Source organism: Eulemur rufifrons, chromosome 1, assembly GCF_041146395.1.
Source record: "Eulemur rufifrons isolate Redbay chromosome 1, OSU_ERuf_1, whole genome shotgun sequence".
NCBI classification, from domain to species: domain Eukaryota; kingdom Metazoa; phylum Chordata; class Mammalia; order Primates; family Lemuridae; genus Eulemur; species Eulemur rufifrons.
The window spans coordinates 71,765,749-71,789,978 of NC_090983.1; the positions used below are offsets into that span (position 1 = coordinate 71,765,749).

Sequence of the window (24,230 nt, forward strand, 5' to 3'; positions counted from 1 at the left end):
ATTCTATAAAAATAAATTCTTTAGGCACTTGTTAACTGTTCAATTAGTATCAAAATAATTATACTATATTCCATTTTCAGTTCCACGAGACTTTATTTTGACTTCGTAGTTGTATGTCCTTCATCTGTTTAAGAAACAAAGCTGCCTTTTAATGCAAATTATTAACTGCTTTGGAGAAAACAGTATTAAGTTAATAATGTATATTTTTAATAATCACTCAGGGTATTTGTGAACATCAATTATGGTACTGTGTTATGTAGAGAAAGCTCTCAGAGACCACTGGCTATCAGCTATTTCCAAAGTGTATAGGACTGCTTGTCCCTGTACTAAATGGGCTGTGCATTATGAAGATTTCAGATCAATATGCCTTTCCTCTTCATCTTACTACTTCTCAGTGTATCACTTCCTATCAGCATATAAACTTGCTGTCTAGTAAGCTTAGCTTTTACCCACTATTATGAATATGAATAGGCACACTGTGGCCAAAGTAACATTTCCTCTGAGTACAAAAGTTACATAGATTTTTTGTTTTCTTGCTTGTGACCATCAACAACTGCAAATATGCCTTCAATTTTACAGTCTCAGGTAAAGGGTGGGGTTATCTTTTATTCTAATGGTATTTTCCAAGGGAGTAAGCATTTACAGCTTACTGTGTGTCATGTTTGGTTTTTAACAGTTCTTTGGAGAGAGAAAGGTTTAGTATAAAGAAAAAAAAGAGTGGAAGACATTGGAAACTTTAACATTCTATTCCAAGAACTGAGTAAATGCTCCTAATTCTGTTAGTCTACTATATTAAATATGTATAGATCTTCAATCCTGAATGACTCCAATTTTAATGGCTGTTTTTAAAAAGCATTATATAAAGCCTGGCATATATTAGACATATTAACCGGACAATCAGAAATTACAAAACCCAATTTGTTTTATAGATCAAGCTATCAATAAATTTTGATAAACCAATTTTAAAACCCATTACTTAACCTTTAGCTAATGTTCTTTAGTGCTTTGAATGAATGCAGTTCTTACAAACAAGGTATTTAAATATGTGAGGAAACTGAACATCTTGAGAATTCCAAGAAAAACTCACTTTTAGAGAATCAAATTATTCAACTCTATCCTTCAAACTCTGCTTTGCAATGAAACAGGAATTTTCAACCATCTAACTTAACAGTAAATTAAGTCACCAGAGGTCTTCAGTAAAATGACAAGGCAAGACTGTCTAACATGACTTCTTCGTTATGGCACTACTAATTTAACTGCCAAACTAATCTTGAAGTAGTGTTATGTTTTCAATGTTTATTAATAAAATAATGGAAGATCCATAATAGAAGCAAGATTTATAGACCGAATGTGTTTCTAAGTATTTGAAAATCTACTTTCATATTAACAAAAATGAGAACATAATCCACAAATATTCACAAGAAAGCACTTTAATCTGCTTTAGTAATAAGGTTCCTTATTATATGCAATCCTTAACTGCCTATTTTAAAAAAATAGATCTTCCATATTTTACTTTCTTAAAATTTTTGAACTTTAGTTTGAAGACTTCAAGATCAGTTTGTATCCCCAATTCATAAACTTGAAAAAAGGTTATAAAACTCTAGCTTTTATGATTGGTGGCAATAATTCTAAATACTTAAATCTGCTTGGGTTATCAAAACCTAATTCACAGCCTGAAGCCCCTTAGGACTATCTACTTACTACAAGTGCAGTCCACAGACATTAGCAGAATGAGATGAAAGCTAGGCCTTTCTTACTGAATTAAAGTTAGAAGGAATGGCTCTAAGGGAAAATATTAGCTCATTAATACTTTTTCTAAAATTTCGACTAAGACAGCTTTTTAAATACCACTTATCTTTAATTATTTTCATTCTTTTACCTTAAAAAAAAAACAAAAACAAACTCACCTATATATTTATGTTCCCCCAATTTTGTTTCTTGCCCTGCCACTATTCTTGACATTTTTATGATGCTTAAACATGTAACAGAATCCCTGACTACCTTCAACCTGTATAGAAAAAAAGAATCCATGGGTAATGTCAGAATCCATCAAAATGTTCAGATTTAAATCTTATTTTTTGACTGCGTTATGCAATAACATTATTTACCCTGACTCATCCTTTACTATTTGGAATTAGAGAAAGGCTCTACACCATTCAACAATGGCTTTCAAACTTGTTCAAATGGCAGAGCATCTTTCATAATCATCTCACTGAAATAATACTGAAAATTTAAATCCACTATGAAACTTATAATAGATTTCATAGATAAGAAAAATTATACTACACTTCTACATGCCACTAGACTTTTTTTAAAATGCATAAAACAATTAAGAAAACACGTTAAGTGTTCTTAGTTATATTTGCCATGTGTTTTATTAACCATTAGAAAAGATTTGAAAAAACAGGCTCCATTTTAATAGTGAAACAACACAGGGGAACTGCTCAAGGAATATTAATGTTTTGCTATTCAGGAATTATTCAGGGCGAAAGCTGCAGAAAATTTTAAGGCAAAAATATTGAAAATAAGGTACCTTAAATATACGCTTATAACCATAGCAACAACGAAGATTTAACAAACTGGTCTATGCCCTCAAATAATGTATTTAAATACAACCTTGCTGAAATACAATGTTTTTTAAATTAATGCATGTGCTTATATCAAATTCAGTGATTTGAGTAAACAGTAATCATTTTGGTCACATTTTCTGCTGTACGGTTCAGCTTTACAAGAACATCCTTCAACTAGCAAATAAGTTTAGTTCACAAAAATGTTAAGGCATGTAGTCATGAAATAAGCTCTAATTTTAACCCCAAACTGCGTTAAAGTCCCCCGTCCCCTGCCCTCAAACACACATACCCTTTCTTGTTCACACCTGTTCCCTAAAAACTCATGTGCCTTTGCACTATTAAATATAATTTGGGAAATAAATGATAAACAATGTAAACCACAATTATAATTGTTTTTCAAAATCAGTATTTTTCATTAGTTATTTCTTCAAGCTATAATCCATAGTTCAATGATCCCAGAATTTCTTTATAAAGCCATCTCGGTATATGAATATCATGCTTAAAAAAAAGACTCAAAAATATTTGTAATGGTGGACTTACGATTACGAAAAAGACACTAACACTCCTGCTGAATATAGGAGAGGTAACTAGGCACAAAGATGAAACTTTCTATGACTTACTGTAGAAATGTGTGCCTTTCTAAGTAGGAATTAGGTTCTGAATAAAGTGAAAACTGAGATCATTCACTCATTCTAGTCACAGAACAAGTGAAATATATTCTCAGTTAAAAAGGTGAAACAAATATGGGAAGTCAGGCACTAATACTAGCTGGTAAAATTTACAAATATTTTAATTACATATACCCTATTTTTTAAAACAAAATATACACATATAAAAAAAGAACAGTTTCAAATTTCTTCCAAGTTTGCTTTTAGGTATACGTGAAAAAAGCAGATAAATTCTAGATGTCTTATTGTCCAATTTGCAATGAAAATATTCAAACTACATTCCATTAAGAAGAAATGTAATGAGGCACACTTTCTAGTGGCTGATACCCTCTTCCAAACCAAAAGAAAAAAGGTAAGGGTATGAATAGCAAGGTTGTTGTGTAACTTTTTCTCATTTGTGTAATTTTACTCATTCTGGATATTTTAGAAAATAAACTCATGTTTTAGCTATGACTACCAACTAAGTATAAAACTATTTGTTGTTTTATTTGTAGATACAGAATTCTACAAATATCTGCAGCAAGCCCATGAAGCACTTCTACTATCCATATTGATACCTCAGTATTTAATATATACAAAATGTTTCTATTAAACAAAACTATTCACAAGAAGCTGCAGAAAAATCCATGCAATTAACAAAGACTGAAATTTATAAATTAAAGACATGGTCATCTATACATAATGTACAGTCATGCATTTATAAATGAAAACTATGTGCCTCTAAGAATAAATTTTCACAGGCAAATGCTATCGCACAAATATTTGCTAACGCAAACAAATGGAATCTTAGTAAATTCTGCACTAACATTTTAACCCCAGAAGTTGAAACTTTAGGCATTTTTCTCAAAAGCTGTTCAAAAAGTTGGTATCTGTGGGGAAAGTTCCAATTCTTTTGCATCTTGTTAGAGGTGTCTTACCGAGAATAAATTTCCTAAACCTCAGGCACAACAAAAATGAATTTTAAAAAATCAAATATAAACACCTTTATCAGTTCAGCAAAAATTCAAATAAAATTTTTCAACTTTAAAGTACTTTATATTACATGTTTCACCAGAATATGCATGAGTTTAAGAAAGTGTGAAATAAAACATATGTTTCTGTTTCTAGTTTTTGCTTTCACATCTCTGTAACGTAATTAAATTTCTCGGAAAAACTACGTATAGCAGCCAAGAAAATACATTATACAGGGTGGGGGGAAAGATCTTACATAATGAACTTACAAAATTGAACTTACATAATAAGTCATTGTCCTTCAGAGTTTGAAATGTTATCAACTTTGCAAACAGTCTCTTCGAAATTGTGCTATGTTTCAGAACTTGTTTTATCTATCAAGAAAATCCAGTGATGTTTACAAAAAACTTCAATTTCCTCTTAAAATACTAAATAGAATTTTCATGGGCTGGTGACCTCCAACGTGACTGTAGATTTTTTATTATAGAGTTTGCCATACTACCTAGTTTCTCATGCATTTCAAATAGCTGGCTTCCTGAATAATTATGGAGATCTTCTGAATCCAGTTGAAGAGCAAGAGCACTGATCTGTGTCACAAGATTTTTAGATAACGGAGTTTCTAAATTAACAGGATCAATCAAATCTAAAAGAGAAAAAAACAACAATTAAATCTATACTAGAAAAAAATTAAATTGTTTACATCATCTTCTAAGTTAACAAAAAGTTTTACGTGCCTAGGTTTCAAACTGAGAGAGCCAGCTGAGGTCCTAACAACAACAATGTAATAGAAAAATCTACCATAGCGTATCATTCTGTGCTATTAAAGAAATATCCTGGCCGGGCGCGGTGGCTCACACCTGTAATCCTAGCACTCTGGGAGGCCGAGGCGGGTGGATCGCTCAAGGTCAAGAGTTCGAGACCAGCCTGAGCAAGAGCAAGACCCCGTCTCTACTAAAAATAGAAAGAAATTATCTGGCCAACTAAAATATATATAGAAAAAAATTAGCCGGGCATGGTGGCGCATGCCTGTAGTCCCAGCTACTTGGGAGGCTGAGGCAGTAGGATTGCTTAAGCCCAGGAGTCTGAGGCTGCTGTGAGCTAGGCTGATGCCAGGGCACTCACTCTAGCCTGGGCAACAAAGTGACACTCTGTCTCAAAAAAAAAAAAAGAAATATCCTTATTTGAGAATGTTATGGACTAGAAGCTGACAAGAAGAGAAAAACAGTTAGACACACTTGAAGTTCAATCAGTTATTTTTCATACACTTGGCATCAAGCACAAAAAAGCCCTGTCCTATTAACAAGGCATGATCAAATGGAACTAAAAGCATAACAACAAAACATTTCTTCAAGAAAGTCAGCCACCCCCTTTGCTAAAAATATACCTGAGGCAAGTCTTTCTTCATCAGGAGAGAGAGATTTATTTTCGATTCCATTTACTGTTTTTTCAGAAATATCAAAAACTGGACTTTCTTCTAATCCACGAGACTTCACCTTGATTATATAGTGAAAATGAATGAATGAATAAATAAATATATAAATGCTGAAAACCAACAAATCAAAATTTACTTAATTGGAGTAACAGTATAGACATTGGGAAAGAACATGTGTGGAACATGTGTTCCACCACTTAACATACCTAATATTGCTAAGAAACTATGTTCTATTAACTACACAAAAAAACAGCATTATGAAACAGTTCCTCGAAGAAAGGGTTAGAAATTTACAATATGCCATAATGGCTTTCTCATGAAAAACAGCCATGGTAACTGAGAAAGTTACTTATACTTCCCAAGTTCAAGAATGTGGAGGAAAAAAAATCACAGCAGAAAGTTTAAATAATACATGAATCTTTTAAAAAGAATACAATTTTCATAGAAATTCCTAAAACCTATGGACCAGTGATTGAGAAAACACTAAGTTAGAGTTACCATGTGACTTAGCAATTTTTTTTCTAGGTATATACCTAAGAGAGATGAAAACATATGTCCACAAAAAAAACTTGTATACAAATGTTTATAACAGCATTATTCTTAATGGCAAAAGGTGGAAACAAGCCAAATGTCCATCAGCTAATAAATGGATAAATAAAATGCAGTATATCCATACAATGGAATATATTCATTCTTAAAAAGGAATGAAATTCTGACATGCTACAACATGGATAAACCTGAAAAACATTATGCTAAGTGAAAGAAGCCAGTCACAAAAGATCACAGGTTGTATGGCCCCACTTTTTATAAAATGTCCACAAAGGGCAAATCCAAACAGAAAGTAAATTAGTGATTTTCTATGGCTGAGGGGGTGAGATGAGGAGTGATAGCTAATGGGGTCAGGGTTTTTCTTAGCGTGACAAAAATAATGTTCCAAAACTAGATCACGGGGAGGACTGCGTAACTGTGTGAATATACTAAAGACCATTTAAAATTGTATACTTACAGGTAAGTGAATTTTATAATATGTGAATTATATCTTAATAAAGCTGTTACACACACACTTTCCCAGGGCTCATGGAAACTGATGGGAAAATAATTCAGAAACTAAGCTCTTGATCTACGAGACTGAAAATTACTAGTATAGTTTTTGGTTTATGAGCAACTCGTTAACACATGTTTTTTGAAGACCACAAAAAAACTAATACAAAATCAAAAACTTTCAAGAATACAGTAGATGTCTTCAGTAGTTGGCAAAACCCAGCTTAACAAAATTGTATTAGAGAACACTGTTTTTCACCCTTAACATACTCTATTTTTCGTTTGTTCATGACTTCCAATACAGGTTGAATACACCTAATTCAAAATCCAAAAATCAAAACTTTTTGAGCCATTTTTGACATAATTCCCAAAGGAAAAGCTCACTGGAATATTTTGGATTTCTGGATTAGGGAGGCTCAACCCATAAGTAATTGTATGATGCAAATATTCCAAAATTTGAAAAAATCCGGAATCTAAAACATTTCTGGTCCTAAGCATTTTCGATAAGGGACATTCAGCTTGCAGTGCCAATGAATAGAGGATCTCTGAATGGGTTTTAAGAGAGTCTGTGAATCCTTCTGAAATTACATACAGTATCTGTTGTACACATTTTTATAGGGGGGAAGAATCTTAGCTTTCATCTCAATTTTGAAAAATGTCATGACCAAAAATGTTTATATACAAAACACTGACAGGAAGTCACAAATGTGCTAGACATCAAAATCAAAATACTGTGACCCACAAATTTGTAAGGTTTTTGTGTAAGTCTGGATTTGAACATCTAGGTTTTAGCAATAGTAGCCATGGACTCAATTACCAAATGGAAATGAACGAGGAAAGGAGATAGAATTCAAAGAAGATTAATTTAAAAACAAACCTGAGGTGCATTACATAAAAACAGTACAAAACTAAACAAGCAATTTTTCTGGACCATTACAAAGTTATCTTTTAAGTTACTCTTGACTGGGGGGAAGACATCATAAAATGGGCTTTTAAGTAATAACAGTTTGATAAACTTCTGTGTAGTGCTATATTATTTATTAATACATATTTCAAACTAACATCTAAGTTTTTACCTGCTGCTCATGATATATTCTGAGAGCTTTTTTTACATTGGACACTTTTGGAGAACGAATAGGCAGAGTTTTTATTTCAGATGCTGTAAGAGTACTCAAATCACCAATTGTTTTTATATTCTTGGCTCGAATGAGCTGTCCCAGGCCTCTTGCCCTGAACAAAAAATAAGAGAAAAAGGAAAAAATAATTATACAGTTTTATTTACCTGCTATTTCGAAGAGCTTATCTAGCTGGATATCCCCACTTAAGCTCAATCATAACTGAGTTTGTTTATATAGGCCCATCTAGCCTCACAGCAAAGACAGGTATATATACATTTAATTTAAAATAAAATCTGGTTCTAATGTGTATGCCTGGTGTAAGCAATAGCAATGGAAACAGACGAAGGCTATATAGCATACCTCATGCTTTCACACACACTATTCTCTTTAATACAAATGATTCTCAGCTTTCCTTACGTATATGTAACAGCTTTCTGATTGGTGGGTCATAAACACGGACAGGTAGGATAGGAAGACAAAACCCGCTGTGCTACCAAGCTCAGAGCTCAGGCTCCTCACTAGTTTTTACCTCTCCTAACCTAACCCATACTCCTTTTAATTTCCCTCTCCCCAATTTCTTTAATCAGTAATGGACTCGGGACTGGGCATAGTGGCTCATGCCTATAATCCTAGCACTTTGGGAGGCGGAGACAGGAGGATCCCTTGAGGCCAGGAGTTTGCGACCAGCCTGGGCAACATAGTGAAACTCTGTGTCTAAAAAAAAAAAAAAAAAGCCTACAGTGAGCTATGAGCTTTGATTGTGCCACTGTACTCTAGCCTAGGTGACAAAGAGGACCCTGTCTTCCCCCTACTCCCCAAAAAGAAATGGATTTGATATGTCTGACACATGATAGGGCAGCGTGACATTTAAACAGAAATTATCAAGGCATCACAAACTACCTGAAACAATTTATTTAATCGAGATACAGTAATCTAGAACAGTCTAGGCACAAGCATTTAAGTTTCCAAGATTCAAACCTTTCATTAAAAACAAAACAAAAAGAGCTCATGAACAAGTTTTATGTAGGTGAACCTCATTCTTCCTATACATGATCACATTAACTGTGTGATTGTGGTGGTAATCTTCACATAAAGTAGAAATGATATTCATATTCCTCACAGGGCTTATATTAGGACTAAACGAGATAATAAATGATTAGGGTTCAGCACAGCACCTGAAATATTAACCGCACATTTCTCTTATTATTCAGGGCAATATGGGAACACTTACCCTATCTGGCCCACCTTTCCAGCTACACTTTTATTTACCTCTTAAAAAAAAAGACGTGTGGAGGAGGAGGGCATGTCAATCAACTCTAACTGTGAGAACCCTGGCCATTCAAATTTCTCTTAAATAAGTGACATCTTGGAATACAAGCCAGAAGCCTAAATAATCACTCACCACATGTTAGACGTAATCTGAGGTAAAATGATGTCAACTGGTGCCACACAGTTCACCAAAGCTGGGTAAACACTTTCTGTTGGGCATGGCATGGATTCTTTGGCCATTTCTGCAATCTTGAACAAATTTCAAAAGCCGTTAAATAGAGGTCACCTGACTGAACATGAAAATATAAAGTTACGTGAAAACTAAAGCACTTCTTACTAAACACTTCTTTGAGCTCTTAAATTTAGGGCTACGTGATCCTGGGGACAGAAATCCTTTGATTGAAGTGGTATTATGCTAGACAGAAGAAAGGAGAGAAAAAAAAAACTCAGAACCCTAGATAACTATAATTTTACAATTTTATTTTCAACTTAACTATAATAATTTCTTTACAATTTCAGAAAACATTAAAATCTACTACCTTATCAATTACTTGCTGGATTATCACTACCTCTTACCACCTCTTCTCTTCATGTCTGCTTACCATGTTCTTACAAAAGAATACATCCCAACCAAAGAAGCTGTTTCTCAAATAGTTCATTTCAAGACAAATCATGCACATGCAATTCTGTGTCTATATACATGTATGTACAGGATAAAGCCTATAGCTTACCTTAGCTTGTGCAGTAGGAGAAGTTTTAACACTTTTTACTATAGGGGAACTATTTGAAGACAGGGACCTAACAATATAGCACCGTCTATCAATGTCATCTGCCAATCCTGCCTGGTATATTGGATCTGCAAAGGAGACACGGCGAACCTGAAAACATAGGTCAGGTTTTTACTTAAGAAAATTAAAGTTTTAAAAAAGGAAACCATAAATTCTCATTATAGGGTTACTCAATAATAGAACATGGACTTAGAAGCTGAATTTATTTCATTAGAAGCCAATTGCACAAAGTAGTTGTTTTCCTAGTGACTGTTTTCACAGATATTACTCAATACCAGTGCGTCCTCATTATCTAGGCTTTAAACTGTCTTTGCATATAACACCAAAGACTATGTATGAAACAGGGACAGCAGAAGAAACTTAATGAAATTGCACATGGCAGTTAAAATTGTATAATCTGACTCTAATAACCTTATGGGCTTACTAAACAGACTGAAAGAACAAGATGAAGAGGTTAAAAACAAGTAACTGGTCTCTGCTATGTCTTACTAATCTTTGTTCTAAATTCTTTGAGGTTACCATCAGAGTCACAGAAATTAGGTAGCAATTTCTGTCTTTCTTAGGCCCAGCTTGAAGTAATTTTGGTCTAAATTCCTACAGTGTCTTTACTCATTCAGCTATTTGATATAAACACACATAGAGCACTCTTATACCATTAATATGTTTTTATACATCTTGTGATCTTGATTCCCAAGAGTGGGCAGATTCTATACATATCTGCTACAGAAAACTACAATATGTTGTTCTATTGCCTAAATAAATATTAAGTATGAACTACTATCAATCAAAAAGCAACTAACTTCTAGTAATAATCTAAAGTAGTATATTGAAGAAAGAGACATCTTGGCTAGAAAAATTCCAGAGAGTAAAAAAAAAAAAAAAAAAAAGAGACATCAATCCTAATGCACTCTTACCTTCATAAACTTTTCAAGGACTTCTGTGGCTTATTAAACTTAAAATACTTAAAAAAGAAAAAAAAAAGACTCAAAATTAAGAATAACCTATATACAAGAGAAAACAAAAGCTCAAGAGCTGTTAGGTCTTTCTAAACAGGTAATCCCTGAACTCTCAGCAGAATTTTCAATGTATCTTGGAAAGCTGAAAAGTCCTACGAGTAACAGAAATAGGAATTAAGAAGGGAAGTTTTCAAAATGTTCTTGCTGAAGGCAAAAAGCAAGATGTACTGTTTATATAATATACACGTGCTTATATATAAACATGTATTCTACACTAAAGCACAGGCTCAATTTCAAAATTAAGAAACACCATCATCACACCTTTTCAGAACATTTAGAGGACAAGCTAAGCTACGTAGCTCATGTAACTTTTCCTTTTTACATTTTTTTATTCATTCATCCAACAATATGCAGGGTACAGGGCCAAAAGGCAAAAACAAATACATAGATAATCCATGTTTCCTAAACTAAAGGAGCTATAATTTAGCTAAGGAGATGGGATATAAATAATTAAATAAAATCACATCCACAAAGTGATGAAGGTACAGCCTAACAAGAATTTTTTTCCTTTTAATTAGACACAGTCTAAAAATAAGTGTTTATATAAACACCTAGGTAAAACAGCAATGTCCCAACACACTGTAAGTGCTAAACTTGCTTTATCAATGGCAATCAGTGTTGCCTGAATTCCTAAATCTGTTCCTCATGTGATACATGGTATGAGGAACAGAAAAGATCTTAAGAGAGCCTTACCAATTTTGCCAAAGGTGAATAATGCAGAGTTGCATAAAGATCTTTAGTTTAGTGCTGTGAGATAAAAGAATATCTAAAGAGCTTCAGTCTCCTTTTTTCAACACCTATCTTTCTACCTGTTCTTTCTCCTAGCACCATGGTAAATTATCAAAATGAGTGAACACATAATTCTAATATTTTGTCATTCACCAGGTGCCACTGAATGGCCAAAATATTTCAACCAAATATTGGACACCTAAATATCCAGCTTCATCCCCCCTACCTTGTTAACAGGCGATGAGATCTCATCTTCTTGGGGTCTTTTTAATCCTCTCTTTAAAATGCTGGTGGATGGAGAAGCCAAAGGAGACCAGACACAGCGTGTCTGCATGCCACTAGGACTGTAATTTGCTGACACAAGTGAAGGATCAAATTCCCTTAATTTTTGAGGAGATGCATTATTGTCTTCTATTATCAGTTCAGAGACACCTGTTTCAGATGTCAGAGATTGTGGTGGTTCCTCCACTTCCTCTGAAGTGTGAACTTCCTGTAAAATATCATTTCCTACTACCATTTGATTGTCATCTAATTTTATTTCTTTGGGTATATTAAGTTCAGTATTTGTTTCAGGTTTATTACAGTCAACCTTTCCTTCTTCAGTGCTTACTTCAAATGTGTCAGGAACAATGTTGCCAATTTCTGCATTCAGTCCTTTTGTTTCAGCATCATCAGGTTTAGAGGTTTTGATGGACATGTCCTCATCTTCTGTTTTACTGACATGGTCAGTTTCAGCATTCACCTCACCAATCACTGTTTCTTCACAATTTTCCATTTTGGCATTCATTTCCTCAGATGAACCTGAATCAGACACAACACTTCCTCCATCTAGTTCCCCAACTGCTGTTTGTTCAGACATCTCAGTTTGAGTATTCACTGTTAGAGGTGTGGTATTATCAGCAAGACTGATGCCTGAATTAAATTCCTCAGTTGCTGCTTCTTTGGCATGCAGTTTTTTAGCTGTGTCTGCTTCAGATTCATCACTACTACTACTGTTTTTCTCTGTTGCTGCTTCTTCAGAAATACCAGTTTTGGCACTCTCTTGTTCAGAGAAGCTAGCTTCAGATTTATCATTTCTTACATCGAATTCCATGGTTTCTACTTTCTGTAAATTGGATTCTGTTACTTTACATGCATTTTCTTCAACATTAACAACATTACCTAGACTTAGTTCTGTTTCCAGGGTAGCTTCTGGCTTTTCTTCTTTAGTTTCCAAAGAACATTCCTGGGAAATATCTTTGGAATCAGCTAAACATGGGCCAACAGTTTTAAATTTTTTATTAGGTGGCTCTTGGCTTTGAAGAGACTTCACTTCACTAGAATCCATACCACAAGTTTCCTCTTTAAAATTTACTATTTCAGAAGGAAGACTTTCTTGAATCATATTTTCTTTCAACTCAGTTTCAGATAAAATTAATGAATCATTGATAGTATCATTATCCTCCTTGATACCCAAATGAAAATTCACACTGTGATGCTCATCTAAAAATTGTACTTCAGAACACAGATTAGCTTTAGAAGTTTCTGATATAGTTACAGGTGTTTGTATATCTGTTTTTGTTTCACTAATCTTTACATCATCATTTTCTGTGTTCTTCAACCCAATGAATGACTTTTCCTGAAGCTGTGATTTTTCCCCACAGCATTCACAACTTTTAGATCTCCTCACCCTCCTACTTCTCTTATGGTGGCATTCAAGTGTTTGAAGAGTTTTTTCAGAAAGCAAAGAAATGTCTGATGTCTCTATTTTTGAGGATTCTCCTACACTGTAATTATCAATAGAGTCTTGCTTATGTAATCTCTTACTGGCATTTCTAGTCCTTAGATTTGACTCTGGCACAGGTGGACTTGTAAAGAAATATTCTGCACATTTGCTAGTTTTACTTTCCTCCTCACATGTATTTGCTACATCATCAGAAATTTGCAACAAATCTGAAGATGCAGAATCCTCAAGTATTACAGTACTATTTCCATCTTTTTTTTCACAAACCTGAGACTTTATGTCTACGTCTACTTCTATACTTGCTTTATAATCATGTGTCTGATTTTCAGCTTTTATACACTCTTGTTTTACCATTTTCTCTTCTTGATCTTCAATGTCAACACTGTCGTTGCTTTTGCTTTTCCATTTTCCAGATCTCTTCTTTCTAGAACCTTCTTCTTTTGCCTCAGAACTATCAGATTCTGAGTTTTCAATGCTAGAAAGCAAACCCTGAGATGCTCTTCTTGTTAGATACCGTGTTCGGCCCCTTACTGGTTTCTCAGAGGACTTATCTGCAATGTCCTGGGCACCATCTCCTTCAGACTTAACATTCTCAGGGTCTGGCTTTCTTTTATTTTGGTCAATTTCAGCATTAGCACTGGTTTCCCCAGAAGTCTTCTCATGTAAACTATTTCCTTTCTCAATTAGATTCTCCTGTACAATTTGTTCAGAAATCAGTTTTTGCTTAGGTAACAAATCATCTTTCATATGCAACGGATTCTTCTGAAGAGGTTTTTCTTCTTCCTTACGTCTTTCCTTTTTTTGATGATTATTTTCTTTATCTTGGCTATCAGTGGTAGAATCTGCTATTTCTGAACGTCGCCTTGTAGATCGTCTAAGGGTTTTTTGATTTGGAGTTATCTGAGCCTGACTATCCTCATTTACCATTTGATCTGATGGTATTACTGCTGGGGGTGTATTTTCTTTGGATTCCAAATTAATTTTTACATTTGTCTCTTCTGCAGTATTAGTTTCCAATAACATAGCATTTTCTATTGTTGGTTTAAACTTGGTATCTTCATACTCCACTGTAGATTCAGAAAGATGAACCTGATTATCTGATACACATTCTGTTTGATCAAGCAAACCGGGTGGGTTATTTTCTAAGGTTACCATGCCTTCAATAGATTCCTGAGTGTTTTTCTCCTGTTCAGATTTCATTAACAGCTTAGACCTTTTATTCCCTGTTTGTTCAGCTTTACCCAATCTCCGGCCTGATCTCTTAGTTCCATTTGATGATTTTTCAGAATCAGATTTTGAAAGAGTCACTTCTCTTTGCTTTGCTTTTGGTGGAATATCTGTCTTAATCATGTTTTCCTGGTTACTTTTCACTGTAACAGTTGATGACATGCCATTCAAGGGGGATGGGCTAAAAGGTCTATTTTCTGACCCATCAAATTTCTCCAAGGTAATAAAAGTTTGCCTCCGACTTGTAGGCTGTGGAGGAGTTCCAGAAATAGCGGCATTAGAAACTGGGCTACTGCTGACAACAAAACTTTCTGCACTAGATGCACATTCAGTTGAAGTTTTCTTTGATGGAATTAAAGCTTTTTTCCTGGCATCATTATTACTGCTCAGTATTTTTGAACTGGTTTCATCAACAGAACCACACTCTTTATTTGAAAAGGAAGCCTTTTCAAGATGTTCATCCATACCACAGGTTTCCGTGATATCTTGAGGAATGACACTGTCACTCTCCATTTGCTCCTCCTGCACAGAAATGTATACATATATATAGATTAACCAGCAAACAAGTTTGATTTTCTGGGAAAATTTTAATGTAGAACTTTAGTAATTCAAAGACAACTACTAAATTTCAATACATTACAAATATTCCAAACGTAGTGGTAGGTGCCTATTAATTTGCATTCCTACTTATAAACGTTCAATAAAAGCCAATACATTTATTTTAAATAAAACACACAGGCTATAATTCTGTTAGTATCTAAGTGGGAGTTAAGAGGTTATACAGTAAATCTTAAAACTAATACAATGAAGGCCTACAGACAACCTTTCAGCAGTTTAAGAGATTCCATAATGGAAGGATGATTCTAACAACCCCAAAATACAAAATACCAATTATACCTTAAACATCATCTTGGAATCCTCCTTTGGTTTTTTGGTTAAAGTAGGAATTTCCCTGAAATAGTGACATAAATTAGAATGCTATTTTTGTAATTACTTAAAAATCAGGAAAACAGTTATAAAAGTTTGATAGCTTCCATACTTACATAGACTCTTCCTGACTATACTGAGAAAATAACGTATCTTGTGAAACATCCAGATTATTATACATGGCAGGAATATCACACCTGAAAAAATTTTTACATTAAGTAACTCCAAAAATCTGACGACATTCCTACAATTAGAAAGTAATCTTACAATTCTACAACCAAGCTGTCTTTTACTAACAATATGAAATCAAGACCTACGTGCTTATTTTCCAGACTTTCCATGAAACAATCAATCTCCCAATCTATTTCAGTAAAGGAATTCAATTTGTAACATTTGGTACATTATCTTATACCTTACAGTAGCTATCTTATACCTTAAGGTAGCATTATACATTATAAAATTAACGTATGTACAGCATATGTTTTGGCATTAAAACTTAGTATACACAGTATCTTAGTTCTAAATACAAAGTTATAAAAGGCTACAAACCGCTTTGTTTTGAGTACTTCTTTTTGATGTTCAGTTAGTATTCTTTCCTTTGCATCTTTTCCTTCTGGAGATATAAACACAAAGTCAGTAGACTTTTCCTCTTCCAAAAGTATTTCACTCTTTACTTTTAGAGATGAAGATTCAAGTTTCAGCTGCAGATTAAAAAAAGTAAAATGTACATTTTAGTTTCCAAATGATTTTCCAATACTTCTATCAATCTGTTTTCCAATATACTTTTTCAACAGTGGTTAGAAAGAGTTTGAAGTTCAAGCCCATATAATATTCTCGAGCAATAACAAATCAGTACAATTTCCTTCGCTTTCTTTCTGCTTCTAATAAATACGGCCTAGAATAACTACATGTAATAGATGTTAAGGATTACACAGAAGCTTACCTTTACTAAGAAGGAATCATCTAAGGCTTCAAGATTACCTACCATGCTACCTTAGTAGCCCTTCTAGACCAAATTCTATCATCCCCTTGCAATCTCATCTTTTAGTTAGCCTTTTACAGCTTTTTCTTCCAATTAAAAGTTGCATGTCCTCAGGCTACTGTACACTTAATCTAAAAATTCTATTTTACACTTCTGAAAACATACTTTGGCTGGTGGTTTCATCTTTTCATTCTTGTCCTTTCTTTGTGCCAAAAAGGAATCTCTTTTTCCACTTGATTTTCTTTCCATGCCACTTATCTTCACATTTAGTTGTGAATTTTCTGTCTGTTTTATTAAAAACAAAACAATTTCATTAAGGTCATTGTATTATTTTGCTTCTCCATTTCACATTTTGAAAATTCCAGTCTAATAAGTACTCATTTCAAATGTCAAATTTCTTATGATTATTCATTCAATCCTATTAAAATCAAAGAAAGGAAAGCCACCAAGTCAGTTACAGCAAATGGCTTTGTTGCCTCAAACTTTTATAGCAGTTGCTTTGCACCATTGAATTTTACGAATTCTGGGAAAATTAAGAAATACCACATAATTACTACAATGTGAATCAAATTACTAGACTCAAATACTCCACCTATTACTGGAAATATTCTAAAAGAAAATTCAAAGCCATAACTTTACACATTAAACAACAAAGAGGGTTAATAAAGCATATATGATAGAGATTATTACTGCACCAAGCATGTTTTCCTTCAACAGAAAACATAGCTTTTATAGGTGGAATTTCACTGAACGAGTCTTAACAAGTCTAGATGGTTACCTGGCGAAAATTTTTTTATTTTAACCAAAACCAAAAACAAAACAAAATACTTAGTTGACTGTATTTTTTTCTCTTACAGATTCTAAACAAAAAACTGCCATAGATAGTTTGTTCCTGACTAGAAAAAAGTTTTCTAAGGATATTCCACCTCAGGGGAATATAGTGCCCATGTCTTTATTGCCCGTATCTTCAGGCAGTATTGAAGAACCTTGGTCCTAACGTGTGATGTGATAGCAAGGATGTGTTTTTCTGACAGAAGAAATGAGAGAATTGACAGGAAAAAGTGAGAGTAGCTCTTGCTTAGACATGGACTAGTAACTGTTATTTCTAGTTTTTTCCAAAGCAACACTCAACTACATATTTTAACAATTACAAACTTTCTAAAATAGTGCATATGAGGTATCTGAATTCAAAAAAGATCATTAGTGAACAAGAATTAGAGATTATTTACATGAGAATCACCAGTGAAATTTTTTGCTCTTAATTCATAAACTACTTTAAGGCCAGACAATTGACAATATAGAAAAATCCTATCTTACAGAACTCTTTTCTGTTCAGGTTCTACTTGTTTATCCCTTACAATAAACAAACTACTCAAACATCATTCAAAAGTTTAAAAAAAAAAACAACAAAAAAAACAAACAACTTACTGCATCTGAATACAGTCCACTGGATTCTTCCACCATTTCAACAGTTTCCAAACCAGGCAACAGAAGCAGAAATTTTTGTTTGGCTTGTCTTAGTACTGGTCTTTTAAAAAGTACGTAAACATACATAACTTGAGTCAAGTAGTACTGGTGAATACTGATATCTTAACAAGAGCACTTTACTTATAATTTTAGAGCAGCGAAATACATTGGGCTTAAAGACTACTTCTTTTTATACATATATAAAACCAGGAGAAATTAGGTAATTTTTGTATTTTTCCCTACATTTTCCTAAATTTCTAAATTTTCTTCTTTAAAATCTTATCAAAACTTCCAAATTTTTATCATGGAAAATAGGAAACAAAAGTATAATATTACATCAAGTTTTCACATCTAGCTTTAAAAACCATCCATTTCCTGCCTTTCTTGTTTCTTTTAATAAGGATAATTTTAGGATGGGCATGGCACACCTATAATCCTAGCATTCTGGGAGGCCAAGGCGAGAGGATCGCCTGAGCTCAGGAGTTTGAGACCAGCCTGAACAAGAGCGAGACCCCGTCTCTACTAAAAATAGAAAAATTAGCTGGGCACCATGGTACACCCCTATAGTCCCAGCTACTTGGGAGGCTGAGGTAGGAGTATCACTTGAGCCCAGGAGTTTGAGGTGGCAGTGAGCTATGACAACGCCACTGCACTCTACCCAGGGTGATAAGAAATTGTCTCAAAAAAAAAAAAAAGATAATTTTAAATCGCTTTTCTAGGTTCATGAAATCAAGGTTACTCTAAAGACCAAAGAAAAGGTCAAATGATGTTTAATAATTTCCATGTACTTCAAATAATAATATTTCAACTAAGGAACCCTCTGCAACAATTTCCCATAAGAAAAGTTTACTTTAAACCAATATATCAATTTACATTTATTACAATAGAATAGTTAGTTATATAAAGGTTTGATGTTGGCATACTTTAACTCGTCAGGATAAATCAACATCGTCACTTTAGCAAATGTGGCATTCCAAAACTGAGCACTCTGTTTTCGAATCTGTTTATTCTTGTGCACAAATGTTATGCATAATAGTGGGGAGAGTTGTTCAAGAAGTTCACTGTCATATGTTCCAGTGTAGATGAACTGTAGACAAGTAATAATTTCTCCTAGTAGCTTTTCTAACTAGGAAAAAGGAAAAAATAAAAGCAAAAAATATACTAAATATTAACTCACAGAACATGTTGCTATTTCAATTTTTAAAATTTGAGTTTTAAACAAGTCTCTGCTGTCACCTTAAATATTTATCCCTCTTTATAAGTTGACAAATTATCAGGTAAATTTTCTTTAATTATTGATATTAAAGCTCAATTTTGAGCTTATTTTCCATTAACAGAAAAAAATTTTGTTTTTACATCAATGGTAACAGGAATAGTTGCCTACACACATTTCACCTAGAAAACTTTGGAGCCAATTGTACTTATATATACATAAGATAGGAGGTAATGAATTAAATGTATTTAAAATACATTATTAAATCCTTTTAAGAAAAATCTGTGAATGTGTCTATATCATGTTATGAAATGTTCATTACAAATCAAGTATAATAACTCCCTTAAAAATGAGCAGACTTATGTTTAAGGAAGACAATTATCTAAACTCCACCATTTTTTCATCATGAAAGTATGTTTTATGGACAATTGTCTATTTTTACCTTGTTGTTCAGACAACTATACACTTTAGGAACTTCATCAAGCCTGGGAAGAAAAACACATAAAATAAAGTACCGTTTATAGTTTAGGAAGTAAACACTACTATTTACCAAGCCAAACCTAAAAATGACGTAATATAGCCATAATAAGAGATATGCATGTAGTGATACAAAAAGCTGTCCCAAGGCTTAACAAGTAATAAAAATTGCCAAATAGGCAGGAAACAAACTTATCTTTGAAAAATATGAGTTTTTTGTTTGTTTCACAGAAAATATCTAAAATAGATCTCAAAGTACTCACACTAGTTACTTGCTTCTGTACTTTTCTTTTAAGTATGAACTATTCTTGATCAAGAACTTAAAATTTGCAAAGTTTATGAATTTGGAGGTTCCATTTTACGCTTTATAAAATCTGTTTCTAAAACTCTGTGAGTTTAATTTATAAGATAAACTGTATTATGACTGAACCATACAAGCCTGCATACTGATGAATCCTCTCAAAATGGTTTTATAAGTATATTTGGGATTTTTTCAGGTTTTAAGGCACTGCTTATTTCAAGTGTAAGGGGTAATGCAAAATTAAGTAAAACTTTCAGAGGTTTAATTAAGAAACTTAAATGTGCATATCCTCTGAACCAACATTTTTACCCTAAAAAATCATCTTCTACAGAAATAGTGGCAAATGTGCTCAATGATTTATGTACAAATAATGTTCTACTGTTTGTTATGAGAGAAAATGACACAAAGATATATGTCCACCAAATCAGAAACTGGGTAAAAAGTTTAATGGAATCCTATGTAGACATTGAAAAGGATGAGATTCTCGTGTAAACGGTATAAGACGCATACAATACACTGTCACCACTCAGTATTTCTGGGGGATTGGTTCCAGGACCAACGTCCATTCTCTAGTGTACTTTTAAATCATCTCTAGCATACCTAATATGATGTAAATGCTATGTAAATAATTGTTATACTGTATATTGAAATTTATATTATTTTTGTTATTTATTTTTCTAAATATTTTCAATCAGGGGTTGGCTGACTCCATGGATACAGAGCCCACAGACACAGAGGGCCAACTGTATTAAGTGCATATCTCATATATACTTAATTGCAGAGTAACATGTCAAGTATGCTCTCTTTATATCTATCATGCATTTAATAGGTATGCTTGTTTGCCTAAGCAATTCTGAAAAGATCAGCTCTAACTAGAAAAGGGCAAGTGGAATAATGTGCAAAATAAAAGCACTTCCAATTTCTATCTTATATTTCTACACTATTTGAACTATCTTTTCAACAAAAGCATATTACCTTCTCCACAAAATTGTCAAGATTACCATCGATAATAAAAAAGCTGATAGGAAAACAACAAAAGCTGCTACTTCTATTTAAATTGAATATATTTAGTTCAAAGCTACTAAGCCCAAAATACTTACTTTGAGTTTTCACAAAGTAATGCCAAAGGTTGTGTTAAAGTTGCAAATATTTTTCGGATCATAGATGGCAAAGAAATACGTCCAAATACATTGGAAAGAATGCTGATGATTGAGCTGCCAATAGCGAACAGGGTATCAGAATGTTCCTCCTTGAAGCTCAGAGTGTGGAAAGAATAGATCACTCTCACAGTAAGTTTAAATAAAGAAGTCAATTTCCCTAGGGGCTCATTCTTCTTTTTGGACCAATCTGAAGAAGGTCTCTGTGGTGCTAAGATAAAATTGAACTGATTAAAAACTCAAGTATATTGGAAACAGTGTCCACCTTTATAATTTACATTTCACATTTAATGCTAGATACATCAAATACATGTGCTTTTGTTGACTGATAGGCCAAACAAATCTTAAAATAATATACTAATAATAGATAAATATCACTAGAACACCATCTTTACGAATGAGAATGGGAGACAAAGAAAAACTATTTGCAGATCTAGAATAAGAATTCCAGGCCAGGCACTGTGGCTCAGGCCTGTAATCCTAGCAACTCTAGAAGGCCAAGGCGGGAGGATCACTTGAGGTCAGGAGTTCGAGACCAGCCTGAGCAAGAGGAAGACCCTTTCTCTAAAAACAGAAAAACTTAGCCAGTCATGGTGGCACGTGCCTGTAGTCACAGCTACCTCCAAGGCTGAGGCAGGAGGATTGTTTGAGCCCAGGAGTTTGAGGTTGCTATGAGCTAAGCTGATGCCACGACACTCTAGCCCAAGCAACAGAGCAAGAGTCTGACTAAAAAAAAAAATTTCAGAAAAACCAGTCTATTTTGTCTAAGGAATTATAAAATGCATTTCAAACCTTTATTTTTACATTTCTTAGAATTTCAACAACTAATTTGTAAAAAGCACTAAATTATATGTAAGGTTACATGACAGGCTCCCAGATTAAATTTTTAAAAGTTTTCAAAATGGCCGGGCGCGGTGGCTCACGCCTGTAATCCTAGCTCTCTGGGAGGCCGAGGTGGGCGGATCGTTTGAGCTCAGGAGTTCGAGACCAGCCTGAGCAAGAGCGAGACCCCATCTCTACTAAAAATAGAAAGAAATTATATGGACAGCTAAAAATATACACAGAAAAAATTAGCCGGGCATGGTGGTGCATGCCTGTAGTCCCAGCTACTCGGGAGGCTGAGACAGGAGGATCGCTTGAGCCCAGGAGTTTGAGGTTGCTGTGAGCTAGGCTGACGCCACGGCACTCACTCTAGCCTGGGCAACAGAGTGAGACTCTGTCTAAAAAAAAAAAAAAAAAAAAAAAAAAGTTTTCAAAATAAGAAAAAAATTGCCATTAGAAAATGGCTATTTCCTGGCTCATCTATAGTACACTGATCCCTACAAACAATACTGAACAAGTCAGAGATCCAAATACTGAGAAAGAAAAGTCTACTGTTTCCTAGGTTTCAGAAAAGATTTGTCTTAAAAGCACTGATTTTCCTTCGTACCTTTCTTAGATCATCTCTCTCCAGAGAAACACCTACAGGAATAAACTCACATTTCTCTTGCCCAAAACATCATCCTCATTCCAAAATTACATTTGTTTCTCTCAAACAATCCATTCTTCTAAAGAAAGAGATTCCCAGATTTAAGAGAAAACTCTAATCCAGTACTTGTTAATTAAAAATTAATCTCATGTGGTGAAATGAAAAACAAGTGTTGCTACTAAAAGGAAATCACCTTTCTCCTTATAATCAGTTTCTCAGACATGAACGTACATTAGAAAATAGTACCCAGAAATTCTTGGACAGGATGTTGAGGCTGAAGTGACAGCCCATGTGTCAGGATACTGGTTACACGCAGGTGACTGATCAACTTGTAAACAAATTGAGAGTAATGGCAACAAGGTTTTTCACCATTAGAAAAGGTAGATATAAGCACAGAAAATGGAATGACTAGCATAAACCATGTGATATTAGATAGTACCTGGAGGTGTATCTAGAGAAACAGGGACATCTTTGTAAGCAATGAAAAAAATCTTAGTTTCTAAATGCCATTCTCAGATAAAAAGAACCATGTTCCTTGGAGAAATGGCCGACTCTAGGCTTCAGGCAAAGTATAAGATAAGGCTAAGTATCTTATGCCAACGTTCTCAAAGAATAACAGAGACATGTCAAAAGGTCTGAAGAGCCAATATGAAGGGGATCCTACTGCCTAAATCCGGGACACTTTGGGCATTAAAATCAATTATAATAGTAATGAATTACAGCCCCACTGAATAAAATGGAAATCCAGGAGTCCACAGTGATAAATAGGGGGCATGGGAAGCTGTACCTTACATTACAATGTTACCTATACCTAGAAGGGACAAGTGTCTAATAATGCTCAATCAATAATTCTAGAATGATTATGGGAATATAATGAGACAACAAATTAAAACTAAGTATGGCATTTAGAATTAATGTAAGTGACAATGGAGATAAACATCTTGATACAAACTAAATCAAATGAAACAGTATGAACTACCATTTCAGAAATCATAGTGTTTCAGACAAGAAGCATCAATGGATGATAAACTCATGATTCAAAGTTTGCTGAGGAACAGGGAGGGTAGTTACATAGTCTCAAACTGCCACAAAACACTAATTTATTCATTATAAGTATTTATTAACTTTATAGTGGAAAACCTGGAAGATACCATCTCAACCAAATAGTAAATGCTAACATCACCAGTAATGGAAAATAATGAATTGTAAAAGAACTACAGCATTACTTCTATAGTATTCCTGTAAAGAAATGAATGAAACCTGAATCTAACAGGGACTCCAAATAAATAACGTTGCCTGAGTGATCCTTATTTGAAAGACACAGAAGACTGAGGATCTGTTCTAGGTTGTAGACCTGTCTACTACATACTTTCAAATGGTTCAGCGAAGAAGAAAAAAATGAATAAAATGTATTCATGGTTCAGGGCAAGGGGTGGATGAGACAAACTCAGCCAACTGTAAACTAAGAAATCTGAGTTGCCGGGTGCGGCGGCTCACACCTGTAATCCTAGCACTCTGGGAGGCCGAAGCAGAGGATGGCTTGAGGTCAGGAGTTCGAGACCAGCCTGAGCAAGAGTGAGACCTCCGTCTCTACTAAAAATAGAAAGAAATTAGCTGGACGACTAAAAATATATAGAAAAAATTAGCCAGGCATGGTGGCGCAAGCCTGTAGTCCCAGCTACTTGGGAGGCTGAGGCAGAAGGATT

General features: G+C 34.1%; 1 protein-coding gene across 2 annotated transcripts in view; it reads right to left on the reverse strand.

Annotated features, from left to right (window-relative positions):
• Positions 1–4,595: 4,595 nt before the first annotated feature.
• Positions 4,596–24,230, reverse strand: part of RIF1 (replication timing regulatory factor 1) — a 52,143-nt gene continuing 32,508 nt past the window's right edge. The window contains exons 21-35 of one of the 2 annotated variants that reach the window (XM_069472727.1): positions 21,000–21,267; positions 19,564–19,606; positions 18,832–19,034; positions 17,870–17,969; positions 16,607–16,726; positions 16,009–16,160; positions 15,576–15,656; positions 15,430–15,484; positions 11,809–15,054; positions 9,781–9,927; positions 9,387–9,464; positions 9,183–9,298; positions 7,739–7,892; positions 5,574–5,682; positions 4,596–4,832 (exon numbers count right to left, since the gene is read on the reverse strand). In XM_069472727.1, coding sequence (XP_069328828.1) covers positions 4,618–4,832; positions 5,574–5,682; positions 7,739–7,892; positions 9,183–9,298; positions 9,387–9,464; positions 9,781–9,927; positions 11,809–15,054; positions 15,430–15,484; positions 15,576–15,656; positions 16,009–16,160; positions 16,607–16,726; positions 17,870–17,969; positions 18,832–19,034; positions 19,564–19,606; positions 21,000–21,267 — 5,087 coding nt within the window. In that variant the 3' untranslated portion in view covers positions 4,596–4,617. The remainder of the gene's footprint in view (positions 4,833–5,573; positions 5,683–7,738; positions 7,893–9,182; positions 9,299–9,386; positions 9,465–9,780; positions 9,928–11,808; positions 15,055–15,429; positions 15,485–15,575; positions 15,657–16,008; positions 16,161–16,606; positions 16,727–17,869; positions 17,970–18,831; positions 19,035–19,563; positions 19,607–20,999; positions 21,268–24,230) is intronic. The other variant, XM_069472735.1, reaches the window with a different exon arrangement.